The sequence below is a fragment of the Emys orbicularis genome, chromosome 7 (assembly GCF_028017835.1).
Source record: "Emys orbicularis isolate rEmyOrb1 chromosome 7, rEmyOrb1.hap1, whole genome shotgun sequence".
NCBI classification, from domain to species: Eukaryota; Metazoa; Chordata; order Testudines; family Emydidae; genus Emys; species Emys orbicularis.
The window spans coordinates 84,552,344-84,577,567 of record NC_088689.1 but is presented as its reverse complement, the minus strand read 5'-3'; the positions used below and the strand labels follow the sequence as shown (position 1 = coordinate 84,577,567).

Genomic DNA, 25,224 nt, shown 5'->3' with positions numbered 1-25,224 from the left:
CCAGTGGTCTCCAAACTTTTTTGATCGCACACCCCTATCAGTAAAAAAAATTTTAGCACACCCCCCCAATATATGTATATTTATGTATAAATTATATATATGTACTACTATACTAATATATTATGTACATTATAAAACATACACAAAAAATAGAAATTAAAAAAGGATGAGATAAAGATGAAATAAACAATATTTTTTAAAAAAAATATTTTATTTTATTTATTAACAGTACAAAAAACCTTTTTGCTCTCACAAAAGAAATTAATAATAATATTTTTAGTGAGAGCAATGTGATTGAATATACTTCATTATTTTTGAAAATCTTGGTTTAACACTTTGTGATACAGCGATTCAAAGGTCTTGATTAAGGTTAGGGTGCGGGAGGGTGCTCAGGGTGGGGTGCGGGGTCTGGGAGGGAGTTAGGGTGCTGGAGGGTGCTCAGGGTGGGGGTACAGGAGGAGGCTCAGGGCTGGGGTAGGCAGGAGGTGCAGAGCACTTACCTGGGGCAGCTCCTGTTTGGTGCAGGGGGTGTGCAGGTGGCTCTGCGTAGCGCAGCACTACCCCCATGGCCACAATTCTGGGAGCTGCCCCTCCCCTCCCCCCCCCCGGGCAGGGCCACACGGAACGCAGGGGCTGCAGGGCCCTGGGCTAAGGGGGCCCCGGGGCCCTGGCCTGCAGCTCTAAAGCCCCTTTCAGAATGCGGCCCTGCGAGCATGGGCCGGAGGAGGACTCAGGAGGAGCAGGGGCAGCTGCGCAGCCAGCAGCCGGAGAGAAGCGGTGCTTCTCTCCATCCAGCTTTGAAGGGGAAAGCGCCGCTTCTTTCCGGCCGCTGGCTGCGCGGCTGCCCCTGCTCCTCCACGGACCGGAGGACTCAGGGCCACATTCCGAAAGGGGCTTTAGAGCTGCAGGCCAGGGCCCTGGGGCCCCCTTAGCCTAGGGCCCTGCAGCCCCTAAAGCCCCTGCATTCCGGGTGGCCCTGCCTGCCGGGGGGGGGCAGCTTCCCTGCTTGCTTGCTCCCTCCCTCCTCCGGCCGCCCCTCCCACCTTTTTCCCCCCTCCGGCGGCGCTCCTCCTGCCGCGTCCCCCAATGGATCGTCTTGCGCACCCCCTGGGGTGCACGCACCCCACTTTGGAGACCACTGCATTAGACAGCAGTGGAAGATTTGCATCCAGCAGTTACCAAAAAAAGGTTACATTTTTTAGGTATTGGAACTCTTTATAATTTGGTGTGACAGTGTGTACCAGGTCCTTTGAGGCCTTGTGGTCCTACCACATCCCGCCCCAGGAAAGGAGCAGTGAAGGTGGGTCCTTCAGGCCTGCCTAGAAAGGCTGTAGGGAAGCAGCCAATCAGGGCTCAGTTAAAAGGAGCTGCTGGGCCGGTGCAGTTCAGTCCCTGGTTGAGACCAGAAGGCTGAGGAAGTCCTGGAAGATGGAGAAATTCTCCAGGCAAGGAGGCTTCGGGGAAGCCCTGCTCAAGCAAGAGTATGACAGAAAATCTCTCCTGGCTAGGAGGTCTGGAAGAAATCCTGCGCAAACAAGGAATGAGACAAATAGAACCCAAAGACTGTAACTTAAGTTAGAGTGAAGGTAATGGGACCAAGTGGGAAGCGGCCCAGGGAATAGCAGCAGCAACCAAGTAAAGGAAAGCAATATATGGCTGCTGTCTATAGGGTTCCTGGGTTGGGACCTGGAGTAGTGGGTGGGCCCGAGACATCCCTCCCCCGCAGCCACCGGAAAAGTGGCCTAACCCCCAAGAAGGGGATAAGACTCTATTAAAAGCCCCAAATAGGCCCAGGGACACGGCTGAAGACCCCGGAAAGGGCCAACCCTTTGTTGAACTTTGTTTCCCTCCCCCCACCCCCACGAAGGGGACTGAAATTAAGGACTGACATGGCTGGAGAGCTGGGATACCAGAGAACAATTAAAGGCAAAGAGTCTCCAGGGAGAAAGCCCTGGGGGCGCTGCTTTATAACAGGACAGGGACAGACTTAAAATTAGCCAAGAAGGGGCTGAGAACTGAGCCCAGAAGCAGGGCTGCGGACACCAACAAGTGCACAGTGATAGTCCTTGTTGGACATTCGTTACCGTGGAAGGGGTTCATCCATTTTAGACTATGTTTGACTTAGCCAGAGGGCTGAGCCACTGAAGACACGCCTGATGAGGGCAACAGCTGACCGGGAGCATTGTGAACAGAGAGAGTGCAGGTTCACACCCAACTGACAGGCAGCGCTCAGGAGAGGTGAGTGCACCCCGTCACATTCAGTTTTAGTGAGGAGTAAACACTGTCTTAGGGTATGTCTACACTACGAAATTAGGTCGAATTTATAGAAGTCGTTTTTTTAGAAATCGTTTTTATACAGTCGATTGTGTGTGTCCCCCACAAAATGCTCTAAGTGCATTAAGTTGGCGGACTGCATCCACAGTACCGAGGCTAGCATCGACTTCCGGAGCGTTGCACTGTGGGTAGCTATCCCACGGTTCCCGCAGTCTCCGTCGCCCATTGGAATTCTGGGTTGAGATCCCAATGCCTGATGGGGCAAAAACAGTGTCGCGGGTGGTTCTGGGTACATGTTGCCAAGCCCCCCTCTCCCTCCCTCCGTGAAAGCAACGGCAGACAATCGTTTCGTGCCTTTTTTCCTGGGTTACCTGTGCAGATGCCATACCACGGCAAGCATGGAGCCCGCTCAGCTCACCGTCACCGTATGTCTCCTGGGTGCTGGCAGATGTGAGACTGCATTGCTACACAGCAGCAGTTCATTGCCTTTTGGCAGCAGACGGTGCATTACGACCGGTAGCCATCGTCGTCATACTCCTGGGTGCTCTTTTAGCCGACCTCAGTGAGGTCGGTCGGGGCGCCTGGGCAGACATGGGAGTGACTCAGCCAGGTCATTCCCTTTTTAAGTTTTGTCTCCTGGAGACTCAGTCCTGCCAGCAGTCGTACTACACCGTCTTCTGGTGAGCAGCCAGGAGATGACGATGGCTAGCAGTCGTACTGCACCGTCTGCTGCCAGCCTAAGATGTATAAGATAGCTGGAGTGGATCAAAACAAGAAATAGACCAGATTTGTTTTGTATTCATTTGCTCCCCCCCTCCCTCCCTCCCTCCCTTCGTGAAATCAACGGCCTGGTAAACGCAGGGTTTTCAGTTCAATCCTTGAGGGGGCCATTCTGTGTGACAGTTGTTTGTGTTTCTCCTTGATTCAAAGCAACCCCCTTTGTTGATTTTAATTCCCTGTAAGCCAACCCTGTAAGCCATGTCGTCAGTTGCCCCTCCCTCCGTCAGAGCAACGGCAGACAATCGTTTCGCGCCTTTTTTCAGCGCAGACGCCATAGCACTGGGAACATGGAGCCCACTCACATCACCGCGGCAATTATGAGCACTTTAAACATCACACGCATTATCCTGCAGTATATGCAGAACCAGAACCTGCAAAAGCAAAACCAGGTGAGGAGGTGACAGCAGCGCGGTGACGAGAGTGATGAGGACATGGACATAGACCTCTCACAAAGTACGGGCCCCGGCAACGTTCACATCATGGTGTTAATGGGGCAGGTTCATGCCGTGGAACGCCGATTCTGGGCCCGGGAAACAAGCACAGACTGGTGGGACCGCATAGTGTTGCAGGTATGGGATGATTCCCAGTGGCTGCGAAACTTTCGCATGCTTAAGGGCACTTTCATGGAACTTTGTGACTTGCTTTCCCCTGCCCTGAAGCACCAGAATACCAAGATGAGAGCAGCCCTCACAGTTGAGAAGTGAGTGGTGATAGCCCTGTGGAAGCCTGCAATGCCAGACAGCTACTGTGGGGGCTGCTGTGATCCAAGTAGCCAATGCAATCAAAGAGCTCCTGATATCAAGGGTAGTGACTCTGGGAAATGTGCAGGCCATAGTGAATGGCTTTGCTGCAATGGGATTCCCTAACTGTAGTGGGGCGATAGACGGAACACATATCCCTATCTTGGCACCGGAGCACCAAGCCAGCAAGTACATAAACCTAAAGGGGTACTTTTCAATGGTGCTGCAAGCACTGGTGGATCACAAGGGACGTTTCACCAACATCAACATGGGATGGCCGGGAAAGGTACATGACGCTCGCATCTTCAAGAACTCTGGTCTGTTTCAAAAGCTGCAGGAAGGGACTTTCTTCCCAGACCACAAAATAACCATTGGGGATGTTGAAATGCCTATAGTTATCCTTGGGGACCCAGCCTACCCCTTAATGCCATGGCTCATGAAGCCATACACAGGCAGCCTGGACAGTAGTCAGGAGCTGTTCAACTATAGGCTGAGCAAGTGCAGAATGGTGGTAGGATGTGCATTTGGACGTTTAAAAGCGCGCTGGCGCAGTTTACTGACTGGGATAGACCTCAGCGAAACCAATATTCCCATTGTTATTACTGCTTGCTGTGCGCTCCACAATATCTGTGAGAGTAAGAGGGAGAGATTTATGGCGGGGTAGGAGGTTGAGGCAAATTGCCTGGCCGCTGATTACGCGCAGCCAGACACCAGGGAGGTTAGAAGAGTACAGGAGGGCATGGTGCTCATCAGAGAAGCTTTGAAAACCAGTTTAATGACTGGCCAGGCTACGGTGTGAAAGTTCTTTTTGTTTCTCCTTGATGAAACCCCCCCCCTCCTTGGTTCACTCTACTTCCCAGTAAGCTAACCACTCTCCCCTCCCCCCTTTGATCACTGCTTGCAGAGTCAATAAAGTCATTGTTGCTTCACATTCATGCATTCTTTATTAATTCATCACACAAATAGGGGGATAACTGCCAAGGTAGCCCGGGAGGGGTGGGAGAGGAGGGAAGGACAAGGCCACACTGCACTTTAAAACTTTAAAACTTATTGAATGCCAGCCTTCTGTTGCTTGGGCAATCCTCTGGGGTGGAGTGGCTGGGTGGCCGGAGACCCCCCCCACCAAGTTCTTGGGCGTCTGGGTGAGGAGGCTATGGAACTTGGGGAGGAGGGCGGTTGGTTACACAGGGGCTGTAGCGGCAGTCTGTGCTCCTGCTGCCTTTCCTGCAGCTCAACCTCCTGCTGGAGGATATGAGTTTGATCCTCCTGCAGCCTGAGCATTGACTCCTGTCTTCTGTCAGCAAGCTGACGCCACCTATCATCTTCAGCCTGCCACTTACTCTCTTCAGCCCGCCACTTACTCTCTTCAGCCCGCCACCTCTCCTCGCGTTCATATTGTGCTTTCCTGCACTCTGACATTGTCTGCCTCCACGCATTCTGCTGTGCTCTGTCAGTGTGGGAGGACAGCATGAGCTTAGAGAACATTTCATCCCAAGTGCGGTTTTTTTGCCTTCTAATCTTCGCTAGCCTCTGGGAAGGAGAAACATATGCAGCTGGTGGAGGGAAAAAAAGGGAGAGTGGTAGTTAAAAAGACACATTTTATAGAACAATGGGTACACTCTTTCACGGTAAACCTTGCTGTTAACATTACATAGCACATGTGCTTTCGTTACAAGCTCGCATTTTGCCTCTTATTGATGGCCTGCCGGTTTGGTGTGAGAGATCACTCACGCAGGGCCGGGCAACAGAATTCGGCTTGCAGGCAGCCATGGTAAGCCGCAGTCTTTTGGGTTCTTTAACCTTCATAACATGTGGGAATGGTTTAAAACAGCAGCGCTCTCATTTCCCATACCAAGCAGCCGTTGGGTTGGCCATTTAAAATGGGTTGGCAATTTAAAAGGAGGGGCTGCGGTTTCCTGGTTAACATGCAGCACAAACCCAACTAACCCCCCCACACACCCAATTCTCTGGGATGATGGCTTCACCCCTCCCCCCACCGTGTGACTAAAACCGGGGAACATTTCTGTTCAGCCACAGGCAAACAGCCCAGCAGGAATGGGCACCTCTGAATGTCCGCTTAATAAAACCACCCTATTTCAACCAGGTGACCATGAATGATATCACTCTCGTGAGGATAACACATAAAGAACAGATGTTGTTTGAATGCCAGCAAACACCGGGACCATACGCTGCAATGCTTTGTTCTGCAGTGATTCCCGACTTCGTGCTACTGGCCTTGCGTGGTAAAGTGTCCTACCATGGAGGACGGAATAAGGCTGCCCTCCCCAGAAACCTTTTGCAAAGGCTTTGGGAGTACATCCAGGAGAGCTTTATGGAGATGTCCCTGGAGGATTTCCGCTCCGTCCCCACACACGTTAACAGACTTTTCCAGTAGCTGTACTGGCCGCGAATGCCAGGGCAAATTAATCATTAAACACGCTTGCTTTTAAACCATGTATAATATTTACAAAGGTACACTCACCAGAGGTCCCTTCTCCGCCTTCAGAGTCCGGGAGGCCGCCTTGGGTGGTTTCAGGGTGTACTGGCTCCAGGTCCAGGGTGAGAAACAGATCCTGGCTGTTGGGGAAACCGGTTTCTCTGCTTCCTTGCTGTGAGCTATCTTCAACCTCCTTATCATCATTTTCCTCATCCCCAAAACCCGCTTCCGTGTTGCGTTCTACTCCATTGACGGAGTCAAAGCACAGGGTTGGGGTAGTGGTTGCTGCACCCCCCTAGAATGGCATGCAGCTCATCATAGAAGCGGCATGTTTGGGGCTGTGACCCGGAGCGGCCGTTCGCCTCTCTGTTTTTTTGGTAGGCTTGCCTGAGCTCCTTAATTTTCACGCAGCACTGCTGTGAGTCCCTGTTGTAGCCTCTGTCCGTCATGCCCTTGGAGATTTTTTTCAAATGTTTTGGCATTTCGTTTACTGGAATGGAGTTCAGCTAGCACGGATTCGTCTCCCCATACAGCGATCAGATCCCGTACCTCCCGTTCGGTCCATGCTGGAGCTCTTTTGCAATTCTGGGACTCCATGGTCACCTCTGCTGATGAGCTCTGCATGGTCACCTGTGCTGATCAGCTCGCCACGCTGGCCAAACAGGAAATGAAATTCAAAAGTTCGCGGGACTTTTCCTGTCTACCTGGCCAGTGCACCTGAGTTGAGAGCGCTGTCCAGAGCGGTCACAATGGAGCACTTTGGGATAGCTCCCGGAGGCCAATACCGTAAATTGCGTCCACACTACCCCAAATTTGACCCGGCAAGGCCGATTTCAGCGCTAATCCCCTCGTCGGGGGGTGGAGTAAAGAAATCGATTTTAAGAGTCCTTTAAGTCGAAAAAAAGGGCTTCATCGTGTGGACAGGTGCAGGGTTAAATCGAGGTAACGCTGCTAAATTTGACCTAAAATCGTAGTGTAGACCAGGCCTTAGAACCTCTGTTACAGAAGTAATCGTCATGTGTTTGAGGGTCATGATGGCTATCTGCAACAATCTTGATAGTTAATTCTAGGCCTTTTTGGATTTGCTGTTCTTTTCTTTGGAACTCAGATTTTCCTTATGAAACCATTCAACCAGACACAAAGCATTATGGAGAAGATATGTGATATGAATTTTAATTGTAAGAGAAAAGAAAAAAATGTTTTCTCATATAACTGCAAGACTGCATAATAAAACTGGTTTAAGAATTAAAATAGCTGCATCTGTTGAGATAAAAGTCTGTGCAGAGGTGACCTAATAACTATTTTTTAAGTCTTTCTGAAAAGTATTTTTGGAAGTATAGAAAAAGTCTCCTTTGTATAGTTCCTGTGGCTCAGGGAATGCATCTACTTTAAAAAAGCTATCAGTTCATTATTATCTCTTAAAACTAGTGCAGAACTTTAAAGCTACTGTAGTGTAATTCTTATCTGAAAAGTGACCATATAAAAATGTCACAGTATGCCTCTATTTATCCAGAGTCTGAGTTTGCGGAAATGCTCAGGTCCACAACTTGAGTTGAACCTATGTCTATCCTGGCTGTTGGACACCAGTGAAGAAGTACTGGGCCCGTTGTGGATTGTGTGTGTCACTGTGGGGGTAGAATAACAGCAGACCTTAAGAAAGCTATTGGCTTGACTCTGACAATCTTGCTATTTATTGACCTCTGTCTAGTCTTCATTTTCAGGAAAAATTGTTGAAAAGGTTGTGGCAAAACAGGTCAGATGATATGTGAGAGCCTTGAGCTCATCCAGGGCCAGCCTTAGGAAAAATGGTACCCTGAGAAAACTTGTATTTTGTTGACCCTGTCCCTGTCTCCCCAGGCTCCCCCATTGCCTTGGGCCCCTCTGCCTCTCCAGGCTCTCCACCCATCCCCTGATCACCCTGGGACCCCTCTGCCTCCTCATCTATCGCCCCTGGCTCCCACTGCCTCTGGGGGCTCATCCCCATTGCTCCAGGCCCCTGCTGCCTCCACAGGTTCCTCCCCCATAGCCCCTGGCCCCCACTGCCTCCCAATCCATCCCCCCCAGATCTCACTGCCTTTTCCCCTCATTGCCTCAAGCTCCCTTCCGTGGTCTCGCACCCCAGGCCCACCCTGCTCCTTGCCTCTTGACCACAGTGCTCCCCTGACCAGGGCGCCCTGGGCGATCACCCACCCATAAGGTTGGCCCTGTGCTCCTCATCTGGCAGACCTGCCCCAGTCACCCACCCAGCACCCTGGCGTGCCTCACAGGGAACGAGAGAAGGGCTTGGGGGCTGTCAGTGCCGGGAAAAAGCAGGCACTCAGGACAGGCCTTGCCGTTACGTTATTGGTCCCGATCCTAGTCATGGCGTTGTCCAGGTGGAAACAGCGGCACCGCCAAGCCCCAATCCCTGCAGCGGCTGCAGATCCTCCAGGGGACCCAACAGGCATGGATCGCAGGGTGTGGTGACTCGAAGGAGGAATGGCCATGAAACCCCCAGCCTCCTCCAGCCACCCTCAGGGCCAACCCCTTCTCCTTGCCCTCCCCCCACCATCTAGTGACTCTGCTTCTCCCTCTGCCACCTGCTGGGGCACTGGGTTCCTCTGGCCCTGGGTGGAGGCCATCGCCAGCCACCACTCCACTAACATATACTACTGGGGAGGCATTGCTCCCCCAAACCCTGCCCAAATTTCTGAGTGTCAAGGTTGGAATTTTTAAAATGCTTAATGTTGGCCTAATTCTGCTTCCATTAAATTGAATTGACTTCAGTGGGAACAGAGTTAGGCCAACACTGAACACTTTTGAAAATCCCACTCTAAGACTCTTGAGATTCATAGATTCATAGATTCTAGGACTGGAAGGGACCTCGAGAGGTCATCGAGTCCAGTCCCCTGCCCACATGGCAGGACCAAATACTGTCTAGACCATCCCTGATAGACATTTATCTAACCTACTCTTAAATATCTCCAGAGATGGAGATTCCACAACCTCCCTAGGCAATTTATTCCAGTGTTTAACCACCCTGACAGTTAGGAACTTTTTCCTAATGTCCAACCTAGACCTCCCTTGCTGCAGTTTAAACCCATTACTTCTTGTTCTATCCTTAGAGGCTAAGGTGAACAAGTTTTCTCCCTCCTCCTTATATATAGTAAGAAAGAAGATTCACTTCTTTCTTACTATATCGGCTCCAGCTGTAAGAGCACTCCACTCCAATCAGCCAGAAGGAAGCTCTGGCAGAAATAAGAACAGACATTCATGGAGAAATGGAAGTGAGAATTTTCTCTTCTTATATAACTATTTTTCCTTCACATATATTCAGAAGCTTAGTGGGTACAGAATTATCTTGTGCCCCTGGGAAATTTTAAAAGCATTTTTGTCACTTTTATTTTTACGCCATTCACCTTAATTTTTACCACATTATTTGTGGCCTGTATTGCAGCTGACACAAGCTTAAAAAGAAACAGAAGAGGCAGGAAATTTGCCCAAAATGCTTCACGTTCTGTGGAATAAATTTTAATTTCTGAAAAACATGGTCTCTTACCCTAAACATCTAGCAGGATGACATAGGACCTGCTCTAAGACTTCTCTTTTTATGTCTTAAGAATTTTATTTCACAGGGACATCAGTTTTACAGCATATTCTATATTACAGGGTCACATGCTCCTGTTTCAGCCACAGATCATTTTTGGTGCCAAAAATTATTGATAATTTAGGAGGATATTTTAGTGCAAACCTTATTAAGGGTATATGACCATGTCTCAGCCTACTTTGGCAGGTCATGAGAGTAATAAATATATATAATCACATCATAGCCATTTTTAAACATACAACAGAACAGTCGAGATTCAGCATGCTTTCAAATTAAATCTCTCACACTAAGAAAGAAACATCAGTTTATGGACAGTTATATTGCTTGATGTAGTATAAATATACCTCACCATGCTCTACATCAAAGTAAAAGATTTATTTGTATTCCTCCGAAGTTCTGGTTCAACCATTCTACTTAAGAGTAGTAGAGCAATGCAGTGACAATCTGGTTTAAATTGTCAGGTTGCAGTTTTTAACGTAAATCTAAAATGTAAACTCACATTATATATGCTTACTATAAATTTTGTATTTATATCTACAGTAATTCCTCGCTTAACATTATAGTTATGTTCCTGAAAAATGCGACTTTAAGGGAAATGATGTTAAGCAAATCCAATTTCCCCATAAGAATTAATGTAAATGGGGGGAGGGTTACGTTCCAGGGAAATTTTTTTCACCAGACAAAAGACTACATTATATATATATATACACACACACAGAGTATAAGTTTTAATCAAACAATTTAATACTGTACACAGCAGTGATGATTGTGAAGCTTGGTTGAGGTGGTGAAGTCAGAGGGTGGAAGAGGGTGGGATATTTCTTCGAGTGATTGTTCACGTCCATTACACATTAGGTGTCCGCGCGTCACGTGCACGGACGTCGGAAACTTTTCCCCTCAGCGGCTCCCGTCGGGCCAGCAAGGTCCCCCCTCCCGCCAGAGCGGCACCCCCCTCTAGCGTATATATATCCCTGCGGGCCCGACCCTCCCTCAGTTCCTTCTTACCGTCTGTGGCAGCGTTGGAACAACTCTGTCTCTCGTCTGAGAGTGTCCCTTAGCGTAGTAGTTAGTGTTAATCTTAGCAGTTATCAGATCTTTAGAAGTACTTAAGCTCCTTTGTTTTAGGTGTTTGGTCAATCCCGACACCGGCCCTGGGCGGCGGGGCATGCCGCACGCTCAAGGCTTCAAGGCTTGTGCCACGTGCCGCAAGCCTATGCCGATAAGTGATCCCCACGACTCGTGTCTCCGTTGCCTGGGGGAAGCACACCAAAAAGAGCGCTGCAAGATCTGTAAGGCCTTCAAGCCCAGGACTAAGAAAGAGAGAGACTTTCGCCTTAAGCAGCTGCTCATGGAGACGGCATTACAGCCCTCCACTTCGGCGGCACCGTCAACCTCAGTGCAGAGTGCCCTGGCATCGGTTCGTGATCCAGCACCGGCGGGGCACCCTAAGCCTACAGCACCGAAACAGCAGGACCACCCCCGGCACCGGTCGTCTTCGCCGGCAAAATCGAAGGGCCAACCCAAGGCCCGAGGACGCTCCCCACATAAGAGGGTAGCGCCTGCGAAGAACTCGAGTGCGCCTACGGGCGTTGCGGCCCCAGCACAGATCCCGGTGACAGTGGCTCCGGCGCCGAAAGGCCCGTCGAGCCCCGGTATAGGCGCATCGAGTGAGGAGGAAGGGCTGGAGGAGCTTTTGGAACAGCCCTCCACCCCGGACACGTTTGAGGCAGCAAAGGACCTCATTGAATTGTCCGCTGAGGGCCCCCTCCAAGCTAAAGACAATCCGCTGAAACTGCCATCCAGAGGCAAACCGGCAATGGTGCGCCCATCACGGTCACCATCTCGGCACCATTCACGGCGCCGGTCCCGGTCGAGCTCCGCCTCGCTGGACTCCCGGCTTCCCTCCGCGCAGAGAGCCGCACAGCCGTTGGGCCCCAATAAGCCCCCGGCACCGACCCAGCAGCCCTACTCGAGTAGGCATCGGGACGTGTCAGTCACGTGATCCCCAAGACCGACCACTCGCAGTTGTTCCCGGTCCCGAGGTCACCGGTACCGATCCAGGTCCAGGTCGGCAAGACGCTAGTCCCGGTCACGGAGGCACTACTCTCCGACCCCGGACCGGCACCGTCCCACGGCACCGCCGTGGCCTTCCAGGTCACCGTCCGTGGTTTCTGAGGCAGACTCGGGCCAGTCCAGCAGATATACCCACAGGGCACCAGCCAGTAGGGAACACGAAGCCGCTTGGCACCCACAATGGGGCCAGCCAGGACAATGGCCATTCTGGACCCCTTGGGCCTACCACCAGCAAGGCCCCCCGTCCAGGACCTCGAGATCTGGCCGCTCGGGACACCGGTCCCGCTCTCCGCAGGGGCACCCCTCCTCTCGCAAGGAGGCCACGGTCTCCAGACCACCGGAGCGAGAAAGAGCTGACTCAGCATCGAGCCCGGCACCGTCTCAGACCCACATCATAGGGCAGACTCCAGAGGAGCGCCCAGTCGGTGAGGAGTTGCAGGAAGAGGAAGACGCACAAAAGGCCCTAACCACTTCCTCCTCACCAGATGAAGCCGTGGCGGGCACGACAGTCCTACCACATGCACGAATGGACTCTGAGAGAGGACGTCCTGCGTTCAATCTTCCAGAGGTGGGGGTTTCCCCAGGTGGATCTCTTCGCCACCAAGGACAACAGCCAATGCCCTCAGTTTTGTTCATTTCAGAACCTCAGCCCGGGCTCAGTGGCAGATGCCTTCGCGATTCCGTGGGGCGGGAGCCTGAGGTATGCCTTCCCACCATTCCCGCTCATCCACAGGGTCTTGCTCAAGACCCGCAGGGACAAGGCAACAGTCATCCTCATCGCACCGGCGTGGCCACGCCAGCATTGGTTCACGACCCTGCTGGAACTGTCCGTGACCGCCCCGATCGCCCTCCCCCTCCATCGCGACCTCATCACGCAGGACCGGGGTCGCCTACTCCACCCGAACCTACCGACGCTACATCTCACGGCGTGGCATCTCTCTGGCTAAACGATACAGAGCACAGGTGCTCCCACCAGGTCCAGCAAATTCTTCTTGGTAGTAGGAAGCCCTCCACAAGAGTGACCTACCTTGCCAAATGGAAGAGGTTCTCCCACTGGTGTGAGCCTCATCACATACAGCCTCTGCAGGCCTCCGTCCCATCAATACTGGACTACTTGCTGCACCTCAAGCATCAAGGGCTCGCCCCCGCCTCAATTAAAGTGCATCTGCCTGCCATATCGGCGTTCCACCCTGGAGAGTTGGGGGTTTCGGTGTTCTCCAACCCCACAGTAGTCCGATTCCTCAAGGGGCTGGAGAGGGTGTTTCCCTACTTGCGCCCGCCGGTCCCTGCATGGAATCTTAACCTGGTCCTAACTAAACTCTTGGGGCCGCCCTTTGAACCCCTAGCCTCTTGCTCCCTCATGCACCTCTCATGGAAGGTAGCGTTTCTAGTGGCCATCACATCGGCTAGGAGGGTATCGGAATTGAGAGCCCTCACTTCGGAACCTCCTTATACAGTTTTTTATAAGGATACGGTGCAACTGAGGCCGCACCCCAAATTCCTTCCTAAGGTGGTCACGCAATTTCATATGGAACAGGACATTTGTTTACCGGTGTTCTTCCCTAAGCCCCATACGGACCCAAGCCACCGCAGCCTGCATATCCTCGATGTCCGTAGAGCCTTGGCATTTTATCTAGAATGGACCAGGCCATTCCGCAAGTCGACGCAACTGTTCATTGCCATTGCGGAGAGAATGAAAGGCCAGCCTATCTCGGCGCAACGCTTGTCAGCATGGATTGTGCTTTGCATACGCACATGCTATGAGCTCGCCAATGTACCAGCCCCGGAGATTAGGGCTCACTCAACTAGGGCCCAAGCGTCCTCGGCGGCTTTCTTGGCGCAGGTTCCACTCCAGGAAATCTGTAAAGCGGCCACCTGGTCGTTGGTGCATACGTTCACAGCCCACTACGCGATCCATCATCAGATCAGAGAGGACACGGTGGTCGGCAGGGCTGTGCTTCAATCAATTGTTCCTTGACTCCTACCCTCCTCCAATGGTAAGCTTGTGAGTCACCTAATGTGTAATGGACATGAACAATCACTCGAAGAAGAAAAACGGTTACCTACCTTCTGTAACTGTTGTTCTTCAAGATGTGTTGTTCACGTCCATTACACTTCCCACCCTCCTTCCCCTCTGTCGGAGTCACCGGCAAGAAGGAACAGAGGGAGGGTCGGGCCCGCAGGGATATATATACGCTAGAGCGGGGCGCCGCTCTGGCAGGAGGGGGGACCCTGCCGGCCCGACGGGAGCCGCTGAGGGAAAAAGTTTCCGACGTCCGTGCACGCGACGCGCGCACACCTAATGTGTAATGGACGTGAACAACACATCTCGAAGAACAACAGTTACAGAAGGTAGGTAACCGTTTTTTCCCAGGGAATGATGAACTAGAACAGCTGAGCCCTCAAGGGTTAACACATTGTTGTTAATGTAGCCTCACACTCTACAAGGCAGCACAAACAGAGGGAGGGGAGACAGCATGGCAGTCAGAGACAGAGACACACATCCTGTGTGTGTGAGTGAGAGATGCGCATTGCCCCTTTAAGTACACTGACCCCACTCTAAGTACATTGCCTTTTTAAGTAGATCAGCAAGTTGAGACAGCAGCATGCTGCCAGCATGCTCCCTCCTGAGCTCTGTCGTGTGTCCCCCTGCTCTATGGAGATGGGGTAAGCGGGGGTCAGGAGCAGGGGGCAGGGGGACACCCTGACATTAGCCCCTCTTCCCCCCCTCCCCTCGGCACAGCAAGCAGGAGGCTCCTGGGAGCAGCTCCAAGGCAGAGGGCAGGAGCAGTACATGGGAGTGGGGGGGAGGGACAGCTGAACTGCTGGCAATTGATAGCCTGCTGGGTGGCTGCTGCACAGGGAACTTAGGGGTGCAGGGAGCTGATGGGGCTGCCGGTCCATCCTGGTTCCAAGCCCCCACCAGCTAGCTCCAATGGGCTGCTCTTCCTGCAAGCAGTGGACAAAGCAGGCAGCTGCCAAACAACGTTATAAGGGAGCATTGGGCAACTTTAAATGAGCATGTTCTCTAATTGATCAGCAACATAACAACGAAACAACGTTAACTGGGATGACTTTAAGTGAGGAGTTACTGTACAAAGAAACAATATATTGCAGACTGTGTTTCTGTGAATTTAGTTAATCCTTACAAGAGTTGTTTATTAATAGCAGTTGTCCACAGGTCTTGGGTTCTATACATGGGGAGGAGACAGACTAGGCTATGGGGACTTGCATCATTCCTTCCCCACCCCTGTAGAACATCTGTGCAGTGATGACAAAGCTGAGCACAGTATTATGCAGGAAGTAAGTCCCCTCCATACAGCGGACCCCACTTTAAGGGAGACTACAGGGGCAGCTGCGAATCAGGGTGCTTTAAGTATGTCTTTCCTTGGATCTGTGCTCTGGAGAGCAAGCTGGAGGAGTCAAGCATGTAGACTTGAATCACAGAGCCTCCTTGTTCGTTTTGCAGATAGCTTAACGAAGCAGTGCTCCCCATAGGAGGGAACAATCTGGGTCTGGTTTCTCATATAGTTTGAGAGGCCACCTTAAGCACAGTTTTTAAACCTTGTTGAAATGTCAGTGTAGACAGCACCAAATAGGATTGTGGAAGATGATTACCATGCAACCCTATTTGAACTGGTTTAACACTTCCTGAGCTACTGATTGAAAAATTGCAAGATTCCCTCGTTGTATGTGCCCTTCACAAGCCTTAGAGGGATGGTCACTAGGAAACAAAGTGTTTCAGATGCCATTCCAAACCATGGAGCCATCCATATCTTAAGTTTAATAGTGCAAATAAATGTCTCACTTTAAGAACATTAATAATTAAATAATTGCACAAGATTGGAAAAGTTACCAAGGCTACATATTCTAAGGTGCACAGCTGAAGGCTGAGAGTTATTTAGACGTGTATAGGAGTGCATAGTCACAAGCCCAGCAAATAATTAAATCTACTGATCTTGGTTTTGTATATGTATATAAGTAACTTCTCTGTCATGACTTTTGTGTAACTACCATATTGTGTCTCCATTAGTGGGTGGATGATTTGGTTTACAACCTCATTTTGTTGATTTAGACTCCATCCTGGCTTTGCAGTAGGGCTGTTCAATTTATGAATGATAAAAAGTTTGGTAAATCAGGTCCTAAGATTCAAGAATTACTACAGTATTTTATTGGTTTTGTTTAAAATGAGTAAGCATTCAGACACATTTTTCTCATCTCTGTATCCTTCTTTTGTTATGATTTCTTACATTTTTGAGTGAATTTCAGTTGTCATGAAAGTGAAAGGCAGACAGAACTAACTTGAACCAAGCATCATGCAGGCAGGTGCTATGTAAGTTTCCTTTACACAGCTCTGCAAATGCACTTCAGTTCTTACCTGAAGTACCTTCTGACCCCAAACAACTCTGTCAATAGACGTCAATCCTGCACTGCAGCATTCCTGCTATTCTAGTCTTGGGTCACCGAGCTCTGCCACATGCTTTTTAGTCCTTATCTGCAGCACTTGTTCAAGTCTTGTGATTTCATGAGACTTCATGCACTTGAAAAATAGCCTTAACCCAAGTCTGTTATTTTAGTATGATAATCTGCCAATAAGATGTATCAGCACTGCAGCTTTTCATGGAGAGGTACTTCCTGTAAAACAAAGCCTTCTACAATAATTACTTATGGCTTCACAATGTAATTCTACCTGAGTCGCTGAATACAGTTCCTTATGCTTTGAGAAATTCAAAAATGATAGGGTTTAACACACATTTTGAAATATTTATTCTTTTGTATTTAAGTTTGTTGGAAGTAAGTTTCCTTTGTTTCCTTTGCTTTTTAGTGAGCGGTTTCTGGTGAGGTTAAACAAGAATGGAGGCCCAAGGAATCCAGAAAAGATAGAACGGATGTGTGGCCTTTTCACAGTATGTATGAATTCTCATTCTCTTTCCCTATCTAACTGTGAACTGAGACTTCTCTTGAAGATTGTTTGACTGTAGGCACAGTCACTCTGGGAACAAATACAAAATTCTTTCTTTCCTGTATACTGAGGAAAATGAAAACCATATATTTCTGCTCAATTTAATGAAATGTTAACATAACAAAATTGAAATAATCTTCCAGATTAATTGATCTTTTGCAAGTAAAGGGACATCAAATACTTTTTCACAGTTTTCATTTTTAAATGCCCATTGCATGGATTATACACTTAGGGTATGTCTACACTACGAAATTAGGTCGAATTTATAGAAGCCGGTTTTATAGAAATCGGTTGTATACAGCCGATTGTGTGTGTCCCCACATAAAATGCTCTAAGTGCTCTAGTCGGCGGACCGCGTCCACAGTACAGAGGCTAGCGTCGACTTCCGGAGCATTGCACTATGGGTAGCTATCCCACAGTTCCCGCAGTCTCCGCCGCCCATTGGAATTCTGGGTTGAGATCCCAATGCCTGAATGATGCAAAACAGTGTCGCGGGGGGTTCTGGGTACATGTCCTCAGGCCCCTCCCCCTCCATCAGAGCAACGGCAGACAATAGATTCGCGCCTTTTTACCTGGGTTACCTGTGCAGACAACATACCACGGCAAGCATGGAGCCCGCTTAGCTCAGCTCACTGTCACCACATGTCATCTGGGTGCCGGCAGATGTGGTACTGCATTGCTACACAGCAGCAGCAGCTAACTGCCTTTTGGCGGTAGACGGTGCAGCATGACTGATAGCCTTCATCGGCGATCTGGGTGCTGGCAGCCGTGGGGCTGGCAGCCGTAGGGCTGCATTGCACCAGCCCCTTGCCTTTTGGTAGAAGATGGTATATTATGACTGGTATCCGTCGTCATCGTACTGCAGTGGCTGTCAATCATGGGCACCTGGGCAGACATGCTCAGTCCTATCGAACTGTCTTGATGATGATGGCTATCAGTCATAGTATGCTATTTTCTGCCAAGCACCCAGAAGATGCCGAGGGCTATCAGTCATGCTGCACCGTCGTCTTAAGATGTAAAAAATAGATTTGTTCTGTATTCATTAGCTTCCCCCTCCCGCCGTGAAATCAACGGCCTGCTAAACCCAGGGTTTTGAGTTCAATCTTTGGGGGGGGCCATTCTGTGTGACAGTTGTTTGTGTTTCTCCCTGATGCACAGCCACCTTTGTTGATTTTAATTCCCTGTACCTGTACGCCATGTCGTCACTCGCCCCTCCCTCCCTCCCTCCCTCCTTCCCCTGGTCCATCAGATACTAGTTTCGCACCTTTTTTCAGACCAGACGCCATAGCTAGCACTGGGATCATGGAGCCCGCTCAGATCACCGTGGCAATTATGAGCACTATGAACACCACGCGCATTGTCCTGGAGTATATGCAGAGCCAGGACATGCCAAAGCAAAACCAGGACCAGCCGAGGAGGCGATTGCAGCGCGGCCACGAGAGTGATGAGGAAATTGACATGGACATAGACCTCTCACAAGGCACAGGCCCCAGCAATGTGGAAATCATGGTGTTACTGGGGCAGGTTCATGCCGTGGAACGCCGATTCTGGGCCCGGGAAACAAGCACAGACTGGTGGGACCGCATCGTGCTGCAGGTGTGGGACGATTCCGAGTGGCTGCGAAACTTTCGCATGCGTAAGGGCACTTTCATGGAACTTTGTGACTTGCTTTCCCCTGCCCTGAAGCGCCAGAATACCAGGATGAGAGCAGCCCTCACAGTTGAGAAGCGAGTGGCGATAGCCCTGTGGAAGCTTGCAACGCCAGACAGCTACCGGTCAGTCGGGAATCAATTTGGAGTGGGCAAATCTACTGTGGGGGCTGCTGTGATTCAAGTTGCCAGGGCAATGAAAGACCTGGTGATATCAAGGGTAGTGACTCTGGGAAACGTGCAGGCCATAGTGGATGGCTTTGCTGCAATGGGATTCCCAAACTGTGGTGGGGCCATAGACGGAACCCATATCCCTATCTTGGCACCGGAGCACCAAGCCACCGAGCACATAAAACGCAAGGGGTACTTTTCAATGCTGCTGCAAGCCCTGGTGGATCACAAGGGACGTTTCACCAACATCAACGTGGGATGGCCGGGAAAGGTACATGATGCTCGCGTCTTCAGGCACTCTGCTCTGTTTCGAAAGCTGGAGGAAGGGACTTTCTTCCCGGACCAGAAAATAACCGTTGGGGATGTTGAAATGCCTATCGTGATCCTTGGGGACCCAGCCTACCCCTTAATGCCATGGCTCATGAAGCCGTAGACAGGCAGCCTGGACAGGAGTCAGGACCTGTTCAACTACAGGCTGAGCAAGTGCCGAATGGTGGTGGAATGTGCATTTGGACGTTTAAAAGCGCGCTGGCGCAGCTTACTGACTGGCTCAGACCTTAGCGAAAAGAATATCCCCATTGTTATTGCTGCTTCCTGTGCGCTCCACAATATCTGTGAGAGTAAGGGGGAGACATTTATGGCGGGGTGGGAGGTTGAGGCAAATCGCCTGGCCGCTGATTACGTGCAGCCAGACACCAGGGCGGTTAGAGGAGCACAGCAGGGCGCAGTGCGCATCAGAGAAGCTTTGAAAACGAGTTTTGTGACTGGCCAGGCTACGGTGTGAAACTTCTGTTTGTTTCTCCTTGATGAACCCTCCGCCCCCCCCCCCACCCGGTTCACTCTACTTCCCTGTAAGCCAACCACCCCACCCTACCCTCCCCCCTTCGAGTACCGCTTGCAGAGGCAATAAAGTCATTGTTACTTCACATTCATGCATTCTTTATTAATTCATCACACAACTAGGGGGATAATTGCAAAGGTAGCCCGGGATGGGTGGGGGAGGAGGGAAGGAAAAGGACACACTGCAGTTTAAAACTTTAACTCTTATTGAAGGCCAGCCTTCTGATGCTAGGGCAATCATCTGGGGTGGAGTGACTGGGTGGCAGGAGGCCCCCCCACCGTGTTCTTGGGCGTCTGAGTGAGGAGGCTATGGAACTTGGGGAGGAGGGCTGTTGGTTACACAGGGACTGTAGCGGCGGTCTCTGCTCCTGCTGCCTTTCCTGCAGCTCAACCATACGCTGGAGCATATCAGTTTGATGCTCCAGCAGCCGGAGCATCGACTCTTGCCTTCTGTCTGCAAGCTGACGCCACCTATCATCTTCAGCCCGCAACTTGCTCTGTTCATCCCGCGATTCAGCACGCCACCTCTCCTCTCGTTCATATTGTGCTTTTCTGTAATCAGTCATTGACTGCCTCCACGCATTCTGCTGTGCTCTGTCAGCGTGGGAGGACATCTGGAGCTCTGTGAACATGTCATCCCGCGTCCTCCGTTTTCTCTTTCTAATCTTCACTAGCCTCTGTGAAGGAGAAACATTTGCAGCTGGTGGAGGAGAAGGGAGAGGTGATTAAAAAAGACACATTTTAAAGAACAATGGGTACACTCTTTCACGTTAAATTTTGCTGTTCACATTACACAGCACATGTGCTTTCGTTACAAGGTCGCATTTTTCCTCTTATATTGAGGGCCTGCCGGTTTGGTGTGAGAGATCACTCACGCAGTGCCAGGCCACAGAGTTCGGCTTGCAGGCAGCCATGGTAAGACACAGTCTTTTGGCTTTTTTAACCTTCTTAACATGTGGGAATGGTTTCAAACAGTAGCGCTCTCATTTCCCATACCAAGCACCCGTTGGGTTGGCCGTTTAAAATGGGTTTGCAATGTTAAAAGGAGGGGCTGCGGTTTCAGGGTTAACATGCAGCACAAACCCAACTAACTCCCCTCCCCCCCACACCCAATTCTCTGGGATGATCACTTCACCCCTCCCCCCCCCACCGCGTGGCTAACAGCGGGGAATATTTCTGTTCAGCAGAGCAGGAACGGGCACCTCTGAATATCCCCTTAATAAAATCGCCCCATTTCAACCAGGTGACCGTGAATGATATCACTCTCCTGAGGATAACAAAGAGCGATAAGGAATGGATGTTGTCTGCATGCCAGCAAACACCGGGACCATACGCTGCCATGCTTTGTTATGCAATGATTCCAGACTACGTGCTACTGGCCTGGCGTGGTAAAGTGTCCTACCATGGCGGACGGGATAAGGCAGCCCTCCCCAGAAACCTTTTGCAAAGGCTTTGGGAGTACATCCAGGAGAGTTTTCTGGAGATGTCCCTGGAGGATTTCCGCTCCATCCCCATACACGTTAACAGACTTTTCCAGTAGCTGTACTGGCCGCGATTGCCAGGGCAAATTAATCATTAAACACGCTTGCTTTTAAACCATGTGTAATATTTACAAAGGTACACTCACCAGAGGTCCCTGGTGTGCCCTCAGGGGATGGGAGCACTCCTTGGGTGAGTTCGGGGGTTACTGGTTCCAGGTCCAGGGTGATAAACATATCCTGGCTGTTGGGGAAACCGGTTTCTCCGCTTCCTTGCTGCTGTGAGCTATCTACATTATCTCCATCCTCATCTTCCTCGTACCCCGAACCCGCTTCCCTGTGTGTTTCTCCAGTGAGGGAGTCATAGCACACGGTTGGGGTAGTGGTGGCTGCACCCCCTAGAATGGTATGCAGCTCCGCGTAGAAGTGGCATGTTTGCGGCTCTGCCCCGGACCTTCCGTTTGATTCTCTGGCTTTGTGGTAGGCTTGCCTTAGCTCCTTAATTTTCACGCGGCACTGCTGTGCGTCCCTGTTATGGCCTCTGTCCTTCATGGCCTTGGAGACCTTTTCTAATATTTTGCCATTTCGTTTACTGCTTCGGAGTTCAGCTAGCACTGATTCGTCTCCCCATATGGCGAGCAGATCCCGTACCTCCCGTTCTGTCCATGCTGGAGCTCTTTTGCGATCCTGGGACTCCATCACGGTTACCTGTGCTGATGAGCTCTGCGTCGTCACCTGTGCTCTCCACGCTGAGCAAACAGGAAATGAAATTCAAACGTTCGCGGGGCTTTTCCTGTCTACCTGGCCAGTGCATCTGAGTTGAGAGTGCTGTCGAGAGCGGTCACAATGAAGCACTGTGGGATAGCTCCCGGAGGCCAATACCGTCGAATTCCGTCCACACTACCCCAATTCCGACCCCCTAAGGCCGATTTTATCGCTAATCCCCTCGTCGGAGGTGGAGTAAAGAAACCGGTTTAAAGGGCCCTTTAAGTCGAAAGAAAGGGCTTCGTCGTGTGAAAGTGTCCAGGCTTAATTCGATTTAACGCTGCTAAAGTCGACCTAAACTCGTAGTGTAGACCAGGCCTTAGAAAACAGAAGATGGGAAATTATTTCTTTTTTGACTGTTTGTGTGGATCCCACTATTTGTTCATACACCTCATGTTCACAAGATAGGAATATTTGAATAGCAGTGTCTGCAGGGCCACACCTATGCCATGTGTACCCTCCCTTTCCCCCATGCTGGCATAAAGGCCAGATACATCCCTCGGTACTCTTTTACCACCCATGTCAGTTAGATGGAGCAAGCAGTGTCCACCCACTACCCTTACTGGAATCTGCTTCAGTTGCAAATTAGGTGACTAGTTAGTGTTAATGCCCTTTAAATTACTGCCCCCTTTTTTTTCTTATTTAAAAAACCCCCCAAAACCTAAATTTAATTTGCCTCTTAGCACTCTGAGCCACTATCCAGGTCAAAATGGTAGATTCAGAGCTTTCAGGCTTCAAACAGTTGCTGTCCTGGGATGTTCTCATTCCACCCATGGACAGCCACAGCCTATTTTGTCTCAGTGACAGCTGTGTGCCAGACTGCTACTTAGTGTGTCATTCCTTCATAACAAGAAAGTCCAAGGACACTTGTTTGAAGTTATACTTCCTCAAATGATCAATGATAAGCACTTCAGACCTTGAAGAGGGAGGATCAACTTCCAACATGGATCCTGCCTCTTCTAAGTCTTTGTCAGACAGTGACCCTGCTAGCTAGCATACAAAACCCAGCATGTTGTCACCAGTCTGTTTCTTCCCATAAGGAGACCCAAATCTTTGTTCTCCCGGGAAGAGAGCACTAAGCCTGCTCATTCACTGTGGGCAAGTGATGTCAGTTCGGCTCTGGCTAGATATTGAAGAAGCACAATGCCTGTTACCAGTACGTTTAGGCATGTGTACCAAATGTGACAACACTAATCCCAACATATGCACCAGAACCAATGTCAGCCCCATCGATGGAAGTCTTAACAGCTCCAGCTGATTTAATATTGGTGGAGGTGACTTCATCCCAGTACCACTGTTGGCACCGATATCGCTATATTTGGAACTAGTGCATATTTCTGACCAATACCAATGTTTGGGGGACACCTTTTCTCCTTCTCAGATCACACAGGTCAAGATAAGACCTCTCTCTACAGATCAGGGAAGAACAGCAGCCGGCAAAGGAGGATTGGTTGCTCAGGGGCTGATATTATCAAGAGACAAATGGTCAGCAGAACAAACAAGCTTGTAACTCCACAATAGGCCTCCAACTAAATTTTGAGAGGTCTGCTTTGACACCAGTACAGTGAATAGATTTCACAGGGACATCTCTGTGACGCTCTGAACCTCAGGGAAACACCCTATACCCCGATGTGCATCCTTATAATATGATTGTGTGGTATCCAATGCAAAGTTTGTCATGTCAGGTGTCTTTGGAAGGCTCATGATGCACTGAGCATTGTTACTATAGTGATGTTATAGTAATTGTTGTTACAGTAATGTTATAGGTTGTAATTTCATGTATATAGTTATGATGCTGAAAATGTGTCCTTGTGGCTTAAAACAGGCCAGGCAAAACTCTCCAAGAGCAGAGAGGCAGTTCACACCTCATCAGGGCATGTATGGGACAAACCCAGCCCAGCCTCAAAGGAACAAAGGACACTAGCCTAGGCAGCAACAAAGCATCTGTTGGACTCTCAAGTGAGTCACCCCCCTTCCTCTGGTCAGTTTGGGACTATGATGAGGTAATGCTCACCTGACCTTGAATGAGGGGGGCAAAGCCAAGAGGGAAGAAAGAACACGATAAAAGGGAGAGACGTTTGCCAGGCTCTTTCTCTCTCTTCCACCTCCATCTTACAGACATCACCACCAAGTGACTGAAGCGCTGATCAAAGGAGAGAGCCTTGCTGAAAGGCAACCAGCCAGCCTGTGATGAGAAGCATCTAAGTTTGTAAGGGCACTCACAGTGTTAAGATCAGCTTAGAATGTGTTTTGCTTTTATTTTATTTGACCAAATCTGACTTGTTGTGCTTTGACTTATAATCACTTAAAATCTATCTTTGTAGTTAATACATTTGTTTGTTTATTCTACCTGAAGCAGTGCATTTGGTTTGAAGCGTGTCAGAGACGCCCTTGGGGATAACAAGCCTGGTGCATATCAATTTCTTTGTTAAACTGACGAACTCATATAAACTTGCAGCGTCCAGCAGGCATAACTGGACATTGCAAAACGGAGGTTCCTAGGGTTATGTCTGGGACCGGAGATATTGGCTAGTGTCATTCGGTTGCACAATCCAACGAGCAGCTTACATGCCAGAGGCTGTGCGTCAACAACCCAGGAGTGGGGGTTCTCACAGCAGAGCAGGGTAAGGCTGGCTCCCAGAGTCAAGGATTGGAGTGACCTAGCAGATCACCAGTCCAGATAACACCAGGGGAACGTCACAGAATAGATTTCACGGGGACATCTCTGAATGCAGTGACAGGCAGGGCTAACTTTTACCTACTGATATATTTCTCACCCTAAAGTATCTTAACAATTCAGCTCAACCTCAAACCTGAGTGAGGAATTGCCTTCAACTATTGGGCCATGTTTTTGTAACCCAAAACACTAGGTAATGTCTTTGATGCCTCCATGGATGACTCAGGACACTCTACATACCAAACAAACAGTCTGGACAAGCAAGTGTCTGTAGTCAACTGGGTTCTGCAGTCACTCAACTGGTGGAAGGATCCTTCCAAGGTCTGTGCAGGAGTCCCGTTTATTCATGATTTCCCTACCATTGTGATAACATCAGACACTTTCCTCTTGGGTTGGAAATAGGAACCTCACACAATCCAAGGCAAAGGGTCATCCCAAGAGCAGTTACTCCATGTCAACCTTCTAGAGTTGAGAGAGATCAGAAATGCTTGCCTTCCGTTTCTTCCTCTGATCAGAGCCAAATCAATCAAGATCATGAAAGACAACGTGGCCTTTGTGTTTTATATCAATTGTCAGGGAGAGGATGTTCCCCCTCATTCCGTGCCGAAGCAATAAAACTCTGGTGCATACCCACCAAGGAGTCATCTCAGCTTCTTACCTTCTAGATGTGCAAAACACTGTGGCTGATGACCTCAACAGGCATTTTCCCCAAAATTACAAATGGGAGCTGGACTTGTGAGTCCTCAACAACGTATTATTAACTTGGGTGCTTCCAGAGGTAGACCTCTTTG

At 49.9% G+C, this 25,224-nt stretch overlaps 1 protein-coding gene across 1 annotated transcript in view; it reads left to right on the top strand.

The window, feature by feature from the left end:
- The window catches only part of DOCK3 (dedicator of cytokinesis 3), a 611,447-nt gene that overhangs the window by 355,782 nt on the left and 230,441 nt on the right, over positions 1–25,224 (top strand). The window contains exon 9 of the mRNA XM_065408097.1: positions 16,716–16,797. Coding sequence (XP_065264169.1) covers positions 16,716–16,797 — 82 coding nt within the window. The remainder of the gene's footprint in view (positions 1–16,715; positions 16,798–25,224) is intronic.